General features: G+C 40.7%; 1 protein-coding gene across 7 annotated transcripts in view; it reads left to right on the top strand.

Moving 5' to 3' along the window:
• Positions 1 to 18,129, top strand: part of CNOT1 (CCR4-NOT transcription complex subunit 1) — a 55,279-nt gene that overhangs the window by 877 nt on the left and 36,273 nt on the right. For all 7 annotated transcript variants that reach the window (XM_039721341.1, XM_039721337.1, XM_039721336.1 and 4 more), the window contains exons 2-13: positions 4,911 to 5,187; positions 8,924 to 9,031; positions 9,677 to 9,775; positions 10,284 to 10,352; positions 10,467 to 10,521; positions 10,907 to 11,110; positions 12,445 to 12,613; positions 13,847 to 13,973; positions 14,263 to 14,373; positions 15,504 to 15,674; positions 16,211 to 16,338; positions 17,290 to 17,530. In XM_039721341.1, the coding sequence (XP_039577275.1) occupies positions 5,086 to 5,187; positions 8,924 to 9,031; positions 9,677 to 9,775; positions 10,284 to 10,352; positions 10,467 to 10,521; positions 10,907 to 11,110; positions 12,445 to 12,613; positions 13,847 to 13,973; positions 14,263 to 14,373; positions 15,504 to 15,674; positions 16,211 to 16,338; positions 17,290 to 17,530 (1,584 nt within the window). In that variant the 5' untranslated portion in view covers positions 4,911 to 5,085. The remainder of the gene's footprint in view (positions 1 to 4,910; positions 5,188 to 8,923; positions 9,032 to 9,676; positions 9,776 to 10,283; positions 10,353 to 10,466; positions 10,522 to 10,906; positions 11,111 to 12,444; positions 12,614 to 13,846; positions 13,974 to 14,262; positions 14,374 to 15,503; positions 15,675 to 16,210; positions 16,339 to 17,289; positions 17,531 to 18,129) is intronic.

The following is an 18,129-nucleotide window of genomic DNA, read 5'->3' as shown; positions in this document are numbered from 1 at the left end:
AGTACTCATAATTTAATTTCAACAAACCACAACCAATTTGGACTGTATTTATGACAGAAGTGAGATAATACTGAAAATACAACACTAGTCTGTGGGTATATCATGTGCTCAGATTGTTTCTGAATCCCACTTGTTGCAAGGAAGCATGGCAACTGCTCTCAGGAACTTTTTTAAAGCAGGTAACAAACCAGGCGTGACTCTGACAGGTCATTCTTAGTGTGACTGATTCCTGTTCCTAAGGTAACTCCTTTGGTATTGGCTAAAGTTATGGGCAGGCTGAGCCCAGGTGGGGTGACTCTCTTACAATAAACAGGAAACAAAGACAGACTGGTCTGTCCTTTCCACCATTGTTATTTTGATTCTTTCAGCCCCTTTGCTTATAAGTTCACTCTTAACTGTTGATGCTGTTGGCCTGGGTGTCTCCAAACCAAACTCACAGCCATTTTGCTGCCTACCTGTGTCTCTTTTTTGGAGAAATACCTTATCCTGATTATCCTGTGTAGTGTTCCTAGATTTTTGAGTTATGCTGAAATGGCCACTCTTGGTGTTCAGCTGAGTAAGTGGAAGAGAAACTCTGGGAACATAATTAAATGATGTTGGGAATTGTTATCACTGAGAATCATGGTTGAGGCCTTCACTGTTTTAGCTAGATTTCTCTTTTGTTCTTAAATATTCCAAATGTATGAATATTTCAGTTTTATTTGACTTTTGAAATAGCATTTAGCTGTTCTGAAATGCATTTTGGATGGTAAAAAACCATAAAGCATTTGATAACAAGTCCCTCATTTTTTTCCCTCCAGCAGAAACTTTGTTCTACAGTTCTTGTCTGAAGGAGAACTGGGAAGTGAGGGTTTCTTGTTGTTTTTTTTGGGTTTTTTTACCAGTCCATGTTGAGATGTGAAAATGCCTGAAGCAGCCATGTCATGTTTGATGCATATCTCATGTGTTTGAGGTAGATTCCAAAGTTTCTTGTTGTTTTTTTGGGGTTTTTTTACCAGTCCAGGTTGAGATGTGAAAATGCCATGTCATGTTTGATGCATATCTCATGTGTTTGAGGTAGATTCCAAACTGCAACTTCACTGGCCTGAGTGTATAGGAACAGCTTAGGTGCTTAGTTCAGCCACACTCTGAAAACTAAAGTTACTGTGTCTAATCATCTTTTGACTTCCAGCTTACTGGAATTGGGTGCAGCTTTCCCGTGTATGTCCTGTTCAGGTGTCTTTTGTGTTTGTAAACACCTGAATTTGAACTGCTCAAATGAATCGGGAGCCCATTTTACTGCTCATGTGACTTTCACTGTGGGGTTTTTTTCTCAGTAGATTTCAAAGTGGTAGACATCCAGAAATATAAAGTATAGTATGATTCAAAACCACCTTTCTTCCTTGGATTGCTCCCAGTGTCAGCCTTCAGAGAGCTGTGCTGCCCTTCCACCTTTTGTATTTGTTCATGGGTTTGAAAAGAGGGTAAGGAACTGTTCTGGAGAGCAGGTTTAGCCCTGGTCCCTTTAGCATGTTTTATGTGATGTTTTGTGACAGGACTTTAGAACTTAATCAGCAAACACATTGCTGTTTGTGTCACTTGATCAATTTTATCCTCCACATGCAGCACGTGTGCCCTGAAATCATACAACTCCTGAAATCCAGCAGCAGTAGTTATTTACTTCTGCAAAATTCTAAAAAAAGATCCAAAGTTAGCTTAAAGTAATTTTAAAATTACTTTCTTCGTAGGGCTGTTTCTGAATTTATGGAAGACTTCAGGTTTGTCAACTTCAGCATCAAGGCTTAGTTACACTGTCATGATTTCTTGTTAGTAGGGAGTGTCTTTGGTCACACCTGATGGGTGGTTTCATTTTGGCCCACTCAATTTTGTGATCTTTGGATTCTTGCCTGAAATTTTATTGCATTTGTGTTTTAATCCAACACAACTCTGCTCTTGAAAAACAATCTACTGAAATAGATGCCAAATGTCTTTTGTTGACAGGCTGTTGTTTCCCTTAGGAAGTGTTCAGGGTGTGTAATGCTGTAGAATTTGGTAAATATTTTTTATCTCTTTAAAATGGGTTGTGTTGCACAATATAAAATAGTAATATTGTAAGAGCTCCTGAGTCCTGTGCCGGGTATATTAATCCATTACTGTATAATAGGATCTGTGGCTGAAAGTAGATAATTTTGCCAGGTAATCTGAATTTTTTTAATAAACTCACTGACTTGTCTGAACCTGGCAGGTTTGTCCCATGGACTGAAAGCTTCCTGAATTGTTGAGGCCAGTGTAGGGAGATTCATTCCCACTAAGGATATATGGATCTAAAAATAAAGTCTGCTTCACATAGCATTCATAGCTTCCTTAATCAGTGCTGTAGTAATTGAATTTTAGCCTTGCACTGAATGACCAAAGAGTACCTGTGCAGTTCTGCTTTGCAGGCAAGGCTCCCTTGGTTACTCTGTGCTCTCCTGAGTTAGGTTGCATCATTTGAACCTCTGAAGTGCTGCTGATGTTGTGTCCGGGGGAGCTGTCAGGCTTGCTGTGTGCTGGGATACACACAGTGCAAACCATATGTTTAGAACATAAGTAGGAAGCTGTTTCCTCAGCTATTGTGTTCCTTGAGTCTCCGTGTTTGCTCAGGCTCTTCCTTGAGAGGCTTCCTTGAAAGAAAAGATCCCATTTTGCCTCCAGCTTGGATTGTCCAGTGGCACTGCCAGATTTTGCAGTTGGAAGTGGCAAAGCTTGTTTTGCTTCTCTGCAATCGGAGCGTTCCCTGCTTTTTTGGAAGACAAGAGATGCTAATAGGAGGGTGGGATGCTCGGTGTGTTGTATGGCAGCAGGGAGGCTTGAGCCCAGCTGGAGAATTTCAGTACTAAAACCCCTCAGTTTTAGGTGGAGTAGGTGTGATTGCTGTGCTGTTTGTATTGGTGTGATGAAAAATGCCCTGAGAAATTTGTGTTTTCTTCCTAGGGGCCTGAAAGGCAAACTCTGAAATTTTGTTATTGCCTTAAAAATTGGCCAAGTTGAAGTTTTGTGTTATGTCCTGTAGGCAGTTCAAACAGCCTGTGAGTTCTCCAGGCTGGTTGCTGTAAGCTGGTGCTCTGGGACTGAATTCCCCTTGCTGACTGCTGGTTTTAGTAAGGGCAGGTACTGTGCTGAGGTGTGTGTGCTTGATTTTTAACAAATGCTTTTCAGAAGCTTTATATTGGTCATGTGTGTTAAACCTTTCCAGTAAGATTGTCTTGGAAGGCATGTACTTGCCAAACCCAGTGACATTTTCTAGGTTATTCCAAAAGAGGAATTTAAAGGTTATTTTAAAAATCAGGTACTGTACTACTGAGAAATCTTTTTAAACTTCTGTGCCAGTCCTCCCTTCTACATGTTCCACAGTCAGTGGCCTTTCAAACCTTTATATATAAAGGTAATGAATTCTAGCTTGTCAGATGTACTAAAAAGAAATGGAAGTTTGTGTAATTCTTCTTACTGCAGTTTTAGACGTGCCCTGAAATTCTTTTAGAGACCAACTGCCTTGTCATTGAAGAATACTTTCAGTATTACTGCTTGAAAATTTGTTCTTTGTGAGATGTAAGCTTTATTGCATAAGAAGGATCTTGCATACCTTCATTGAGTAGTCAGGGTTTTCTTTGGCATACTGAAAGTCTGCACGTCAGTTGATTTGACTTTTCTTACAAATAATTTACCCATATATTCGTGTAATATAATAATTTTTTTCAAACAGCAAAATGATCTTCGTTGCCTCTGGCAGGATTTGTTGCTCCTAATGTTTTGAAGTGTAGGCAGATGTTAAATAAGGTATGGTTCTGAGTGTACACAAGTGAAAACCTTGGTATAAAGGGAGATGGGAAGCAGAGTCTCCCTGCCCCCAGCACGGCCTGTTGAGCTCCCTGTGTGCTGCTGCCGTGGGGAGCTGGCAGCAGGGGCCGGGCCTGCCGAGCTGTGCTGCTGCAGCAACGCTCCCCGGGCCGGTTTGCCCTCAGTTCCGCGTGCCAGGCCAGCACATCACCCACCGAGGCACAAATCATGTGCTGCTGGTCTTGCCATGGAGAGCCAGCACCGCAAAGAATAGGTTTTGTTCTGAAAAGGGGATCTTCAGATTCTTGGCATGAAGCCCAGTGACCTTTGTGTTCTGCTCAGGTAGAGCTTCCAAGCCGTGACTCTCCAGCTTGACTTTACCTTTGACAATGCACAGTGCAGCTTCTCAGAGCAGCCTGGGGCTTCGTTTAAGCCGTGACTCTCCAGCTTGATTCCACTTTGACAATGCACAGTGCAGCTTCTCAGAGCAGCCTGGGGCTTCGTTTGAAGCTCCCCACGCTGTTGGATATGCAGGACGTGCTTTGGGATGCAGTTTTGTCACACTGGCAATCTGTAATTTAACAGATGAGATGTCAAGTGCCAAGTTTTGTGTTGTCATAGAAATTTATTAAGCTGGCAAGCTCTGCTGTTGTAGCTCACTGGAAAGCTGTTTAAGTATAAGCCAAATGTTAGGGTTAGTTTATTGCAGTTCTTTGTGTGTTGCTCATTCATGACTGCTTGTTTTGGTGTACCAGGGTTGAGGCAATACTGCCTGGATGTACTGGGGCAAAATATAGCAGAGATGGTAAAAGTGTGTTTTTTATATTAGTTTATATTAGATGGGTGTTTTGAATGATTCTGACCTTTTATTTTTGCTGTGTATCTAGTTCATTATTAATCTCATTTTCTTCTTTCTCATGGTGCTGAAAATCATTCTTCTGATTGAGCTCTTTGCTGGCTCTTTCAGACTGCAAAATGCAGAAACAAAAGTTGTCAGGTAGTGTAAAAACAACAGAGCTTGTGTTGTGAAAACTTAATACTATTTAATTTTCCTTGTGAACATAGTTATGTGACATTGCTACAGAACTTAAATCTAATTTAATACTGTTTTCCAGGTGCCATGTTTCAGAACAGACAAAGACAACTGAGAAAGAAGAGCTGAAGCAAGTAACACAAAAACAGATAAAGGCTCACTGGGGGAAAAAAAATTGACCTGTCTCTGAGGTGACTAAAGGGGAATAATGGTGATTTTGCGCCGGGCTCGGCCGCCTGCTTCCGCCCCAACCAGCAATGAATCTTGACTCGCTCTCGCTGGCCTTGTCTCAAATCAGCTACCTGGTGGACAATTTAACCAAGAAAAACTACCGAGCCAGCCAGCAGGAAATACAGCATGTAAGTAAAGTGGTCTGCTGCTACAAAATAAATGTTGTAAAGAGAACCGAGTTTCTCTTGTTTGTGTTTGTACTCTGCCATGCTCTTGCATATGTTACTGTTTGCTGTTTTCTGTGGTGTTGGGAACTGCAGGGTGTGTCTGATACTCCTGGTTCATCTGCCAAGTCATGGAATGCAGCTCAGAGCTGTGACCAGTATTAACTTTGTAGCTGAATATCAGGATTAACTGCTGCTCCTGAAGGGTGGCATGAAAAGCTTTCCTAACTTCTCCAGGTTAAATCTTTCCAGTTTTGGCCATTCAATGGAGCACTGATTGGGAAGGGGAGGAAAATGTATACATTCAGTGTTCAGAGCTGTTGCACTGAAAGCCTGAGTATGTTGTAATTTACCTTTGAATGCTCTCTCCACCCTTGATGGAAGTTTTTTTTCCTCTTTTCATCAGTGACTCATGGCTTGGTTGTGAAGCCGAGATGACTGTCTTGGCCCTGGGTTTTAGAAGGCAGGCAGAGTAACTGCACGTTGAGACCCAAATATCTATGATTTGGGCAAGAATTAACTGACCTTTTTAAAAATAGTTCTGACTTGCAGGGTGGACTGAAAAGCATTATCTGCAGAGTGCTTAGGAGGAAGTGAACGCTACTGAGCTAGTTTTAGAAACTGGTTTCAGTTCCCAGCAGACAGCTGGGCCACTTAATGTTGAGTTTTTTCTTGCAGCAGTGCAATCCTGCAGCAATTTGAATGAGATTAGAAGGCCAGAGGGCTTAAGCAGTGAGTTTCTGTAACATTTGATGTCTTTAAAAGTGCATTCATTGGTTATCTTGAGGTGAGAAGAGAGTGATTTCAGCAGTGTTGGTTTTTTAAGTGGAAGATGGAATGGGTCTCTTGTAACTTCTGTAAGTTTCTCATGTTTTTGCAAGTTCAGTACTCCAGGGGCTCATTTGGGATCATGCTGTCCTTTTGATCACCGTTAGTTTCAACAGATGGTTTTTGCAGCAAGGTGTGACTGAAGCATGACTTGATCTGGGAGAAGATATGGCTGATCTGCCATTCACTTGCAGCATAGCTCTCTACATCAGGGACAAATTGTTCCTTACCCTTCAGCCAGGCCTCACTGTGGTGAAAGGCTGGGACCTGTTCTGTGGAAATGGCTGGGTTGTGTAGGGTTATAAAGCAGATCTAGAATTTCAAGGCTAAATCCCTAAAATCTTAATCCTTTGTCTTTTTTTGGTTTTTAAATTTTATTTCCCTGTTATTGCTTTACTTTTGTGGTTGCTGGTACAATATTTCTTTAGTTGAAGAGAATATATGTGCTGTAACTCTTGTCTCATGGTACACTGCTTGGGGTAAATTTTTGGCATGATTCACTCAATTTTACAGAGTTTCCATCTAAGCATGTAGAGTTGTGGAAATTCATACTTGGAGCTGTTCTTGTCTCAACTGACCAAAATGACACTCTACATTTAAATACGTGACTCAAGTGTAACAGTGGCAAAGCTTGAGGAACTAATTTCTGCTTAAATATGTTATCAGTAATCATTTAATGTAGCAAATGCTTAAAGAAATAGAATGTATGTTTAAAAAGCTCAGAAATATTTTACGTATTTGTCAGACACAAATTCTAAACCATGGTTTCCTCTGAAGTGAGTTTTTGTGGTCTCCTTCTCCTTAAGTGGTGAGGAGAACCTGGTTGGAGCAGGGGAAAGGGCTTTGTGGATGGATTTATCTAGGAAAACAAAACTTTCTGAATCTAGAAAAACAGAGTTATTTTTTGTCTAGTGTTTTTGCCTAAATACATTACCTGATAAATCCAAATACAAGTGGCTCAAGCTTTATCCTAAATCACAGGCTGGTTGAGGTTGGAAGGGACCTGTGCAGGTCGTGGTACAGCCTTCTGCTCAAACAGTCACTTAGAGTGGGTTGCCCAGGAATGTGTCTGGGCAGTTTTTGGGTACCAGCATGGATGGAGACTCCACAGCCTTTCTGGGCAGCCCCTGTCAGCTTGGTGACCCCTGCAGTAAAAAAATAGTATTTTTGATCTGATTTGATACACATTTACTGTCATGTAAATGTGTATCAAGGCTGCCAATACAAAGGTTTCTTTCAGCTCTTTCTTCAGGAAAACTGGCAATTCTCATTACCCATTTCCTCGAAGAGCTTTTTTGGGAATGTGGTTAGAATTGAAATATGATACACTGCACTTTTAGCCTTCTCTTCCCTTCCTTCCTATATGTTAAATTTTCAAATTATTGTCCTTTGGAAGATACTTCAGTGCAAGGAAGCAATCTACTTCTGATGCAGGCAAGTTGTGTGGATGGCTTTAGTACTACAGTTTTCTTTGGCATCTGGTTACTTTGATGAATTCACCTTGGTCACACAGCACCAGGCAACTTCTTAGGAAATTGGTCCAGCTTTATGCCAGTCTTGTTACCACATCCAAATCTTTGTATTTGATTGTGATTGCCTAAACAAACTGCCTGTTTTCTGAAGCCTGAGCTAGGTAGTAGGATTTGCTGTCAGTTCAGGTTTGCTGCCTTTTGCACCAGTCTGAGCATTTTCCTGATCCTGGGGTATGGCTGCCTTCAAAGTCCCAGCTGTCACCACAGCTGGGCTGTTTACCCTGGCCTGACATACCACAGGCATGTATATTATAGCCTCTGGTCAAGAAGCAGAGCTAGGTTCCACTTGGAAGTTTCTTTCCAGAACAAAACTTGGCAGTCACTGGAATCAGCAGGCTCTGAGGGAAAGGGAAGCATAGTGTCAGATAACAGTAGAAAAATGGAGATGAAAACAGTCCAGCATCAGAGCCCGAGCAGACAGAGCCTAAAGCAGCCCTGTTTGTCTCTTTGCACAAAGAAGCTACTGGCAAACAAGGACATTCATGACGGGTGAAGCAGTGGGCTTGGTGTAGGCAGTCAGACCAGAGGCAGAGCTGCAGGTTTTTGCTGGCACATTTGTGTCTCTCCTGCAGCTAGAAAAGGGAAAACAGTGGGAGAAATGTTGCTAGTAAATGAAGGTTGGATTTATTATTAACTGCTACTGTTTGGCAAAAGAGGCAAGCTGCTGTTGATTGGCTTCACATTTCTGACAGTATGGATTCTATTAAAAACAAGTAATGCTGTCCACTTGGTTGGGGTGTAAAGAAAGGAGCAAGTTCTGAAACAGTCTGCAGCTATTTCAGACAACAAGCTGAAAGGTCTGTAGCTAAGAGTTAAACTTAAGGTGAATGGTAGGGGGTGCAAACAGAAATGTAATGTTGTTAAGATTTAGTAATGAGTGATAGGTGTTGTAAGTCAGCAAATGCAGATCACCCATTGCACAGGTGCTGTCCCAAGGCTGTGTTCTTGCAGAGTTAGGCATTGGAGCTGTGGGAGAAAATGGGGAAAAGTGAGGCCGTGGACTGTGTGGATTCTGGGCTGCTTTGGTGGCAGAATCATGAGGGTGACTTGAAAATCCCTTTTTACTTAGCTTTGTAAGACTTCCACCCCTGAAATGCATGGCTTTTGTGTCAGTGACGTGTGTCCAGATTCTTTGTTTATACTTCTTATTTGCAAATAGAGTTAATGATGTGGTTCCTAGGTTACTGATTTAAAGGAACTTTTATAGCAGTTTTGTTGAAACTGTAGATGATTTAACTACTAGCAGTACTGCTGTATCCATGGTGCTAGACCCAGATCTTGCTCTGTATAAACAGTAATGACTGTTTGCACTAAGCTGTTTTTGGATACTTTTTTTCCAGATTGTGAATAGGCACGGTCCCGAGGCAGACAGGCATTTACTACGCTGTCTATTCTCGCACGTGGATTTCAGTGGCGATGGTAAAAGCAGTGGCAAAGATTTTCATCAGGTACAGTTTACACCAACACCTCTGTTTATTAATTTTGATTGTTAAAAAATTGCGGTGGGATTTCATCCAGGTCAAGCACAAGGACAGGTTAGAAGTAGTAGCTTCAAACAAACTTATTTTCTGGTTATATGGCCTTTCAACTGCAAGCACTTTTTGCCAATCCTCAGACTGATATCTGACTTAAAATCTCTCGATCTGGAAGAAAACAGGTTGCATCAGTACAAATGCTACTTTACCAGATGCAGTGCTCTAGTTTGAAAACCTTTCTGTGTATTTTAAGAGTTTGTCCAAATTCATTAACTGACATTTCTGGTGCTGACTGTGTCTATTGGCAGGAGTATTTTCATTCTTAAGCAATTTTGCTGCAGACTTTTTACCTCCTAACCATGAATCAAATACTCTTGGGGTGTCTATTGCAATGTGTGAGGATGTTTACAGAAAGCAAAACATTTCACTTATGATGGAAAATGTTTTATCACTTTGTCAGTCTTAAAAGCAAAGCAAACCTGAAAAAAGCTTGAATGAAAAGAAGTTAGTTGATGCGAGAGAGAATTTGGGCACTTACAGAAGTATTTTATCTTTTAGTTTTTCTGCTATTGTCCTGTTACAAAACTATGAGTCTTCAAGTTATCTTGTTCTTTTCAGACTCAATTTCTGATCCAGGAGTGTGCGTCGCTGATTACAAAACCAAACTTTATCTCGACGCTGTCGTACGCCATTGACAATCCCTTGCACTATCAGAAGGTTTGTATGCTTCTTGAGGGGGATCCCAGTGGCAGAAACTGCACTGAATTGGTCCCTAGGAAACCAGCTAGTTTTCCCTTGTAGTACATTTTTCAAAACCTGAGCTTGCCTGGTGTGGGTTGTTTCTTTTGTGTTAAACTAAGCAAGTTAGTCAATACTCAGAATGACTGCAGATTAATTTGATACTTCATTGTAATACTACAATCTAATGTTGGTACTTCATGGCTTGTGTATGGCACCGGAACCAAAACAAATCATCACTGCTTCTGTTTCTTTGAATATGAAAGCCATGATAGTGGTTAAATAGTGGAATATATGGAAGAAGCTTTTAGATTAAATATATCCAAAAGCAGTTGGAAAGTTGTTTAACTGTAGAAGCTGTGTGTTAACCTGCAGCAGAATTGTTACTAATATTCCAAGCTTGCAAATAGACTCTAGATAGTCTGACACGTTGCAAATGAGATAAATCCCAAAACAACTTTCATTGTATTCTTCTTACCTATTTCAGAGTCTAAAGCCTTCACCCCATTTATTTGCCCAATTGAGTAAAGTCATCAAATTAAGTAAAGTTCAAGAGGTAGGTGAACGCTTATTTGAAAAATACTTTAATTTTTATTTATTTTATTTTTTTTAACTTCGCAAATTAGAAAGGTTAAGGTCCCCTTACTATGGTGTTTGTTTTTGTTTGTAGGTAATTTTTGGTCTGGCTTTACTGAACTCCTTCAGCTCAGATCTGCGAGGTTTTGGTAAGTTTTCTAAAGCACTGCAGCAGGGACAGCCCTTTTCAGCAGTGTGCTTTCTAGATGGGTAGATGTGTACCTGCCTGACCTGATCTTGCAGTTAGTGGTGCCATTGGGAGGGACAACAGATGACACAGTCATCTTGTGTGAAGCTGAAGGACCATTTCATTAATGACTTGCTTGATAATGAATCAAATTAGGGTATTGTGATGTCTTAAATTGTAGTGGTCCATTAATATTTGAGTTCTCAGGTACGAGATTTCTGTTTAAATCTGAATTGTTGTGGCCTGTGGTAAGCAAACTCAAATTAAGAGCATGGTGCCTAGCTAAATGAATCTCATATTAAAACAGAATCCCAGGTTTTGATTCCAACCTCTTCTGTTTCCAAAAGCTGCCCAGTTTATCAAACAGAAACTCCCGGATCTTTTGCGATCTTACATTGACGCAGACGTCAGTGGAAATCAAGAAGGTGGCTTCCAAGATATTGCAATAGAGGTCCTGCACCTTCTCCTCTCCCATCTCCTCTTTGGGCAGAAGGGAGCCTTTGGGGTAGGACAGGAGCAGATTGACGCTTTCCTCAAAACATTACGTAGAGGTAAGTGGTGCTGATCAGGAAGCCTGACCAGATGCAGACTTTAAGCTGGATTTTCATGACTTGCTGTCCGTGCAGAGTGCTGAAGTGGTGGGGAGCTTGCTTAGAACTCAGTAAATATTCATAGTTCTAAACTGACAGAAAAGTACCACTATTCTGTTTGCTTTCAATGAGAAGTAATGTGATCTCATGTTCTTGAAAAGTTGTGGTAACATGGAGTAAGGGATATTCAAGTCTGTGTTTGCTTGTATGGCATGGTATTTGTGGATTTAACTAAAGCAGCTCAGTGCACCGTAGTTTAAAACCCCCTTACAGAGTAAGGAATATAAATTTCAAACAAGTGCATTTTAAGCATTGCTTTATTGTAGTAGATGCAGATCCATGAGGAAACACTAGAACAGTGAGGAAGGTACTTCTGAGTTTAACTCTGGTTCATTTCCTGAAAGCTACATTATCGTCTGTTCCTTTCCAAAACCAGTGTTTGCTATAAACCTATCACACTAGGGAGGATTTGGACTCAAGATTGTAATTCAACTTAACCCACTCCTTCGTTCTGCATAGACCTAGAGGAAGATACCATTTGTACAAGAGCAAAATATTTGTTCTAATTTTTTTTAATATAACTTCTTAGTTCATATATATTTTAGTAAAGATTGGCATATTAGCTTGTGTAATTCCTGACACTCTGCTTTGGGATATTGGGCACTCCTCTTGGAATGCCCCTGGAGGGTATGGAGATGATGTATGTCAATGGTGCTGTCTCAGGAAGGCCCACCCACAAGGTGCTTTGTTGCTCTCCACTGTGAGCAGAACTCTGATCCACAGATATGATCCTCTCATTACTAGTCTCTCTTGAACTTCGCCTGCCAGGAAGGAAAAAATGAGTATTTACTCTTTCTGTGCTCAAGTGCCTGGCTTAGTTTTGCTCTATTTCTTAGACTCACTAGCAGATCCTTTGTTTCCTAATATTTCCTGAGTTGGAGGAGTGGCTTTTGCTGGACTGCTGTATTGTTTCCTGCCTTGTGCTTTTTTTGGATAACTGCTGTTAGTGACAATCTAGTTCTAAACTTAAACCAGCACAGCTGCTGGCTGGCCTTTTGGGCAGCTGCAGAGCTGATGTGAACCTGCATGAGCCTAGTTTAGTCTACATTCTTCTTCTCTAGGAATATCCCAGTGCCAGTAGAGAACTGAAAATGGGATGGAGGGATGCTGCATCAGTGTTCTCTTGATTTCTGCAGCAGCAGGCCAACTCTAGCACAGCAGTGGAATAATTTTGAATACTCTTTCACATGCAGCTGATGTTCTGGGTGTTTTGACACTGTTACTTTTGCCTTTAGATTTTCCCCAGGAGCGTTGCCCTGTGGTGCTTGCACCACTTCTATACCCTGAAAAACGGGACATTCTAATGGACAGGATCCTGCCTGATTCTGGAGGGATAGCCAAAACCATGATGGAGAGTTCTCTGGCAGATTTCATGCAAGAAGTTGGCTATGGCTTTTGTGCAAGGTTTGTAGGAAAATGTAATTTTCAGGCATGTAACTGTGGGTGGTGGTTGTGGTTTTCTTACTTGTTTCTTGAGGTAAAAGGTAAAGAGCACTTTAACTACTAAAATAAGTAGAATATTATCAAGTATTATGAGGTCATTTATTTGAATTCTGATTGTATTTTGCTTTCTTCTAATGTGTATTACATGCCTGTAGACACTGTGTAGAATTTTGTCATGGTAAGAAGTGCTGCATAAAAGGATTCACATTGCTTGTGAAGGTTTCATAAGAATTTGAATATCACCCTTTCATAAGTGAAAATGAAAGTGTCTGGGTAGGCATAAATTCCAGCTAAGTTGCACTAGAGTATTGGAAGAACTTGCTCTTGCAAAACTTAGCCCTCAGAAAGAAGCTAACCTGCTTTTTTTGTAAGAAGCATGAGGTAGAATTGAATTGTTCTGTATTTCAAGAGAAAGACTGTCAATTACTTTGGGGAGGTGATGAAATCTTGCAGGTATTAACATGAGTTTCTGTTTAAACCAAGAAGTAAAAACACCATGTGTTGGAAGATACTGAATTATTTCCTTTGTTAACACATGCCTGTTAATAAAACAGTTTATAACACTCATGCTATATAAATCTTCCTGGCCTAGTTATGAAGTATACACAAAATGGAAAAAAACCTGAAGTTGAAACTGAGGCATTTGAGTTTCAGTTCTGAAGTTGAAACTCAGGCATCTGCTCTTTGTTTTCTCTCTTGTCTCCTGGGAGGTTTTTGCTGGTGCCCTCTGCTCAGGGGTGCCATGGTTCATACCAGGCTGAAGGGCAAACGTTCACAGCTTACCTTTGAAGAGAGCATGTCAGCATTTTGAAATGTGCATTCTCAAAGCCTTTGTTTCGCTTTTAGGTAGCAGAAAACTTGAGTCTCTGAAGCTCTGTATCACACATCAGTAGTGGAAGTGCTTTTAACCAAGAACAGTGCTAAACCTACCCTGTGCTTTTGCTTTGACAGCATAGTCTGTGAAACATCTCTGTGACATCCCTGTCACTTCAGTACTCCTGGCTTTGCACTGGAAATGTGGCGCAGTGTATTTCATGGAAATAATTGCACAGATTGCCTACTGAATTTTTCTTCTTGATTGTCCTGGAATTTTGTTCTGTTGGATCATTTGACTAATTTGGCTGAAGTAGTCTTGCGTTGTGCTGCAGTGAAACCTGCTTTCCTCTAAGATCTCTCTGTTTTGTTGCATCTTAGTGTCGAAGAATGTCGCAACATAATCATGCAGTTTGGTGTGCGGGAAGTCACAGCTGCCCAGGTTGCCAGGGTTTTGGGGATGATGGCTCGAACTCATTCAGGATTGACAGATGGAATTCCATTACAAGTGAGTGGCCTGTTCTCATGGGGATTATATTTCAGCAGAAGGAGGAGTTAAAATGCTGGCCTCTAGGAATTTAACAATTGCTTGTATTATTCAGTACTTGTACTTCTGGCTGTTTTGCTGTAAATCTCTAATACTTTCATGAATGAAAGATCCTCAAAGTGTTAAACTGATGTCATTACTAGTCTGAACTTCTGTTTATACCTTTCTAGTGCAGGGAGTTCTGTAGGCAGTGGGTGTTGAGACTGCTTTATTTTTTACTAGTGTTTGATTCAGTGTATTTGTCTTGCAGTCTATTTCGGCTCCTGGCAGTGGGATTTGGAGTGATGGCAAAGATAAGAGTGATGGAAGCCAAGCCCATACCTGGAATGTGGAGGTCTTGATTGATGTTCTTAAAGAGCTGGTAAGTCTTGTGAGCATCTTGGTTTTTCATATGGATAAAGCAGGGCATATCTCACTATGATAAACCTTTTTAAGCTCCTCAACAGCCCAAATAGCTTTGAATCTCTCTAAGTAACTGTACTTAAATGCTGGGGGTTTTTTTCCCCTCATGAACAAGAAAATTTTGACGAATTCTGTGAAATGGAAGCTACTTGAATGAGTAACTTGGGTGCAGTTTGAGATTCATTCCACACTGCTCCCATGTATTCCAGCATGTGTTATCTGAGGGTTTTTGTGTTTCAATGTATTTCTGACAGTGGAAAGTTTTGTGCATGAGAGACCTTGTTTTGGAAAACTTCTTACTGTAGGCATTAGTGATGAAAATGAAAGTATTTTTGTAGCTACTTATTCCAAAACTCTTCTTTATTGCTTCTTATGTATGATAGCACTATAGAAATAGGAAGGTTTTTCCACTGCTTTATAGGCAGCTATTTTTGTAATGAACTCAGTTAAACACGAGTGCCATTTCCTTTGCTTGCCTTATATGGGATTTTTTCTGTATATTCCCCATGCAGAAGTCACTGTTTTATTTTTCTAAACCTTGGGCCATAAAATAGCTTTGTCTCTGGTGCTCATCTATCTCCAAAATGAATTGTTTGTGTTCCATAATGGCCACAGTTTCCTCCAAGCTCCCCCATCAATACGGTTTCACACTTCCTGAAAATACAATGGGTGCTTTACAAGGTCTGGGAGTTTACATTTTGCAAAAGGAGGAGCATGTTCTGCTTGCAAGCAGATCAGACCCTTCTAGCTTTTATCAGAGGGTGTGAAAGCCTAGGAAAGGAGTAAGTTAATATGCTAAGAGAGGAGCTATATGTTTGGGGTGTTTAAAGAATTGTTAATTAAATGTTTGGAAGGGGAGACAGCTGCTGTAGTGCTGGGCAAGTGCAATCTCACAGGGTAGTTTAAAACATTAACTTGCATCAAAATCTCACAACCATATAAATACATCTCTCTTTAAAACAAAACCCTTGTTTCTAAAAGTTGAGTGGATGTTAAGCTGGGTACAATACTGATGAAGAGGGGCTCTTTCAAGACAGTACTGAAGATGGTAATGTGCAAAGCTCACAATCCTTGTTTGTCTGGTTGCAGAACCCTACCCTGGACTTCAAAGTAGTGACGTATGAATTGGACCATCCAGGATTTCAGATTCGTGATAGCAAGGGCCTGAATATTGTTGTTTTTGGCATCCAGAGAGGGCTTGGCATGGAGGTTTTTCCAGTTAATGCCATATACAGACCTTGGAAGCATGCAGAGGGCCAGGTATGTTTACCAACATTTTTGTTCTATCTGTAGAATATTTGCAAAGCTCCCGAGTTTCTTGAATGATAAATGAAGTTTAGTAGTGTGAATGTTTAGATAATCCTCATTTGAGCCCTTGGCCTGTAAGGCACAATGCTCAGGTGTGTTACAGAAGTACCACGTGTGATTGAGTGCATTGTGTGGGACATGGTCACTTGCTGTGCACTGTGACCCTACCTTTGGCCCCAGCACAGTTCTGGTGTGTAGTGCAGCTGAGCATGGAACTGCTGCTGCATGGCAGTGCTCCGGAGTGCTTCCCTGGTTACATTAAAAGGCCACAGCTTCTTGCAAACAGGTATCCACAGCATGTCTATACCCGTCATTCTCAAATGCTAGAAGTGTGAGGTTTAGTCTTGCTTAAAACACACAGTGAAGCTTGGCTCATCCCTGCAGCTTAGTTGATTTGTATCATTCTCAAAATGTGGCACTTGATAAGCGAAAGGACCCCTGAAACTCTAATGTCCAAACTACTTCTGACATATTTTTTTTAATTCCAGCTCTCCTTCATCCAACATTCCCTCATAAACCCTGACATCTTCTGTTTTGCTGACTACCCTTGCCATACTGTTGCCACAGACATCCTGAAAGCACCACCAGAGGATGACAATCGAGAAATTGCTACATGGTAATAAACCTGATCTCAACTGCTTTTCATACATACAGTTAGAGTAAGATTAATTGTCTGCTCAAAGGTGGCTTTATCTTTATGCAGCCAGATTTATTGTAGCTGTGTACATACCAGTAGATCAGCCAATAGAATTTGTGACATGTTTGGTGAAACCATTCACAGTATAGAACTTCCTGTGTACTTCCATAATAGCTTGCTTCTGTTGGAGTCTGGCTTGTTTGGAGAGTGTCTGCTGATGTTTTGGCATATCCTGCAAGCTGAAAGGAGGGGATAGAGAAGGTGGTTTGACACTTAAATCTGTCTTTCCCAGGATGATATTAGAGAAACTTGCTCTACTTGTATGAAAGTCCTAAAATTTAATTAGTAAATTATGTGGCTATTGGCGAGTTACTGCATGAAGCTGACTGGTGTGACTTTGAGCTGACCTTTACTCTCCTCTTTTAGTATAGCCATGTAGCTTATTTCAGTACAGATACTTGCTTCTTTTTCAATTATACAGTCCAGAATAGGGAATTGAAGGATGAGGAATACAAGTAAATGGGCAATGATCAATTGTCTGTAAAGCAGGCAAAACAAGTAGAGTCTCCTCACTAACTTCTAGAAGTGGGGACTCTTAAGGTGCTTTAAGTGTATTCTGTTGCTGGATGTATGTTTCAAGTTCCATTATCCAAGTAACCCAGCTCAAGCTGAATTTCTTCAATATCAGCTTTCAGTTCCCTCTCCTCCCTAACATAATTAGGAGCTCCTAAGATATTGAGTTATTTTTATGGTTTCTTGCAGACTTAATTGTACATGATAAGAGCTGCAGCGTCAGGTTGTTTGCAGTGGGTGTTGCTTTATATGTCCTTACAGTTGCTGCATTAAAATATTTGATTCCAGGATCCTGTAAACTTGCTGCTTGGTAACTTTGTGGGGGTTGTCTCTTTGTTTTTTCTTCTCTTTTGTTAGGAAGAGCCTGGATTTGATTGAGTCTCTGTTACGATTGGCAGAAGTGGGGCAGTATGAACAGGTTAAGCAGCTCTTCAGTTTTCCTATCAAGCATTGCCCAGATATGCTGGTTTTGGCCTTATTGCAGATCAACACGTCCTGGCACACCTTGCGCCATGAACTCATCTCCACGCTCATGCCAATTTTCCTTGGCAACCATCCCAACTCAGCCATCATTTTGCACTATGCATGGCATGGACAGGTCAGTATTTTTTCACTGTAATGTGTTCCTGTAACTTGAAAGCTTGTTAAATGGGTTGAACAATTACGTTTGTATTGGTTTATGAACTGGTCAGTTTAAAACTCAAAAGGTAAATGATCCATGGTTTATGTAGAGTAGTGGGATGTCTCGTCCCTGACTTGAAACAAACTCTCTTAATTTGATTTTCAATAATATTCACTGAGAAAATATTCCTGGAAAAGTACAGAGAACCAAGTTAAGTCTTAAGTTTGACTTTTTAAACCTTTAGGTTTGAGCAAAGTTGACCACAGTTTCATTTTAAGAAAAAGGAAAAAAGTGCAAAACCAAACAACCCAGAAGAAACCCCCAAACCCCTCACAGCAGCATCACCTATCTCACCCCCTCAACTCTCAACCTCACACATTTAAAGTGTAAAAACTTGAAGTAGGAAGAGGTGAGAAGGTTTAAACCAAAATAATCTCCTTTGTACTTGCCAAAAAGATGAAAGCTGTTCTAGACATAAAGAAACTACCTGCACCAGAAGTTTTTGGAGTCTGAGTGTTTCCTGAAAACTTGAGACTGCCTGCTGACCTTTTTCAAGGAGAGCTTCCATGTAGAGA

The sequence above is a fragment of the Passer montanus genome, unplaced genomic scaffold, assembly GCF_014805655.1.
Source record: "Passer montanus isolate IOZ18808 unplaced genomic scaffold, ASM1480565v1 scaffold45, whole genome shotgun sequence".
NCBI classification, from domain to species: Eukaryota; Metazoa; Chordata; class Aves; order Passeriformes; family Passeridae; genus Passer; species Passer montanus.
The sequence above is the reverse complement of the archived record's forward strand: the minus strand, read 5'-3'. Positions and strand labels throughout refer to the sequence as shown.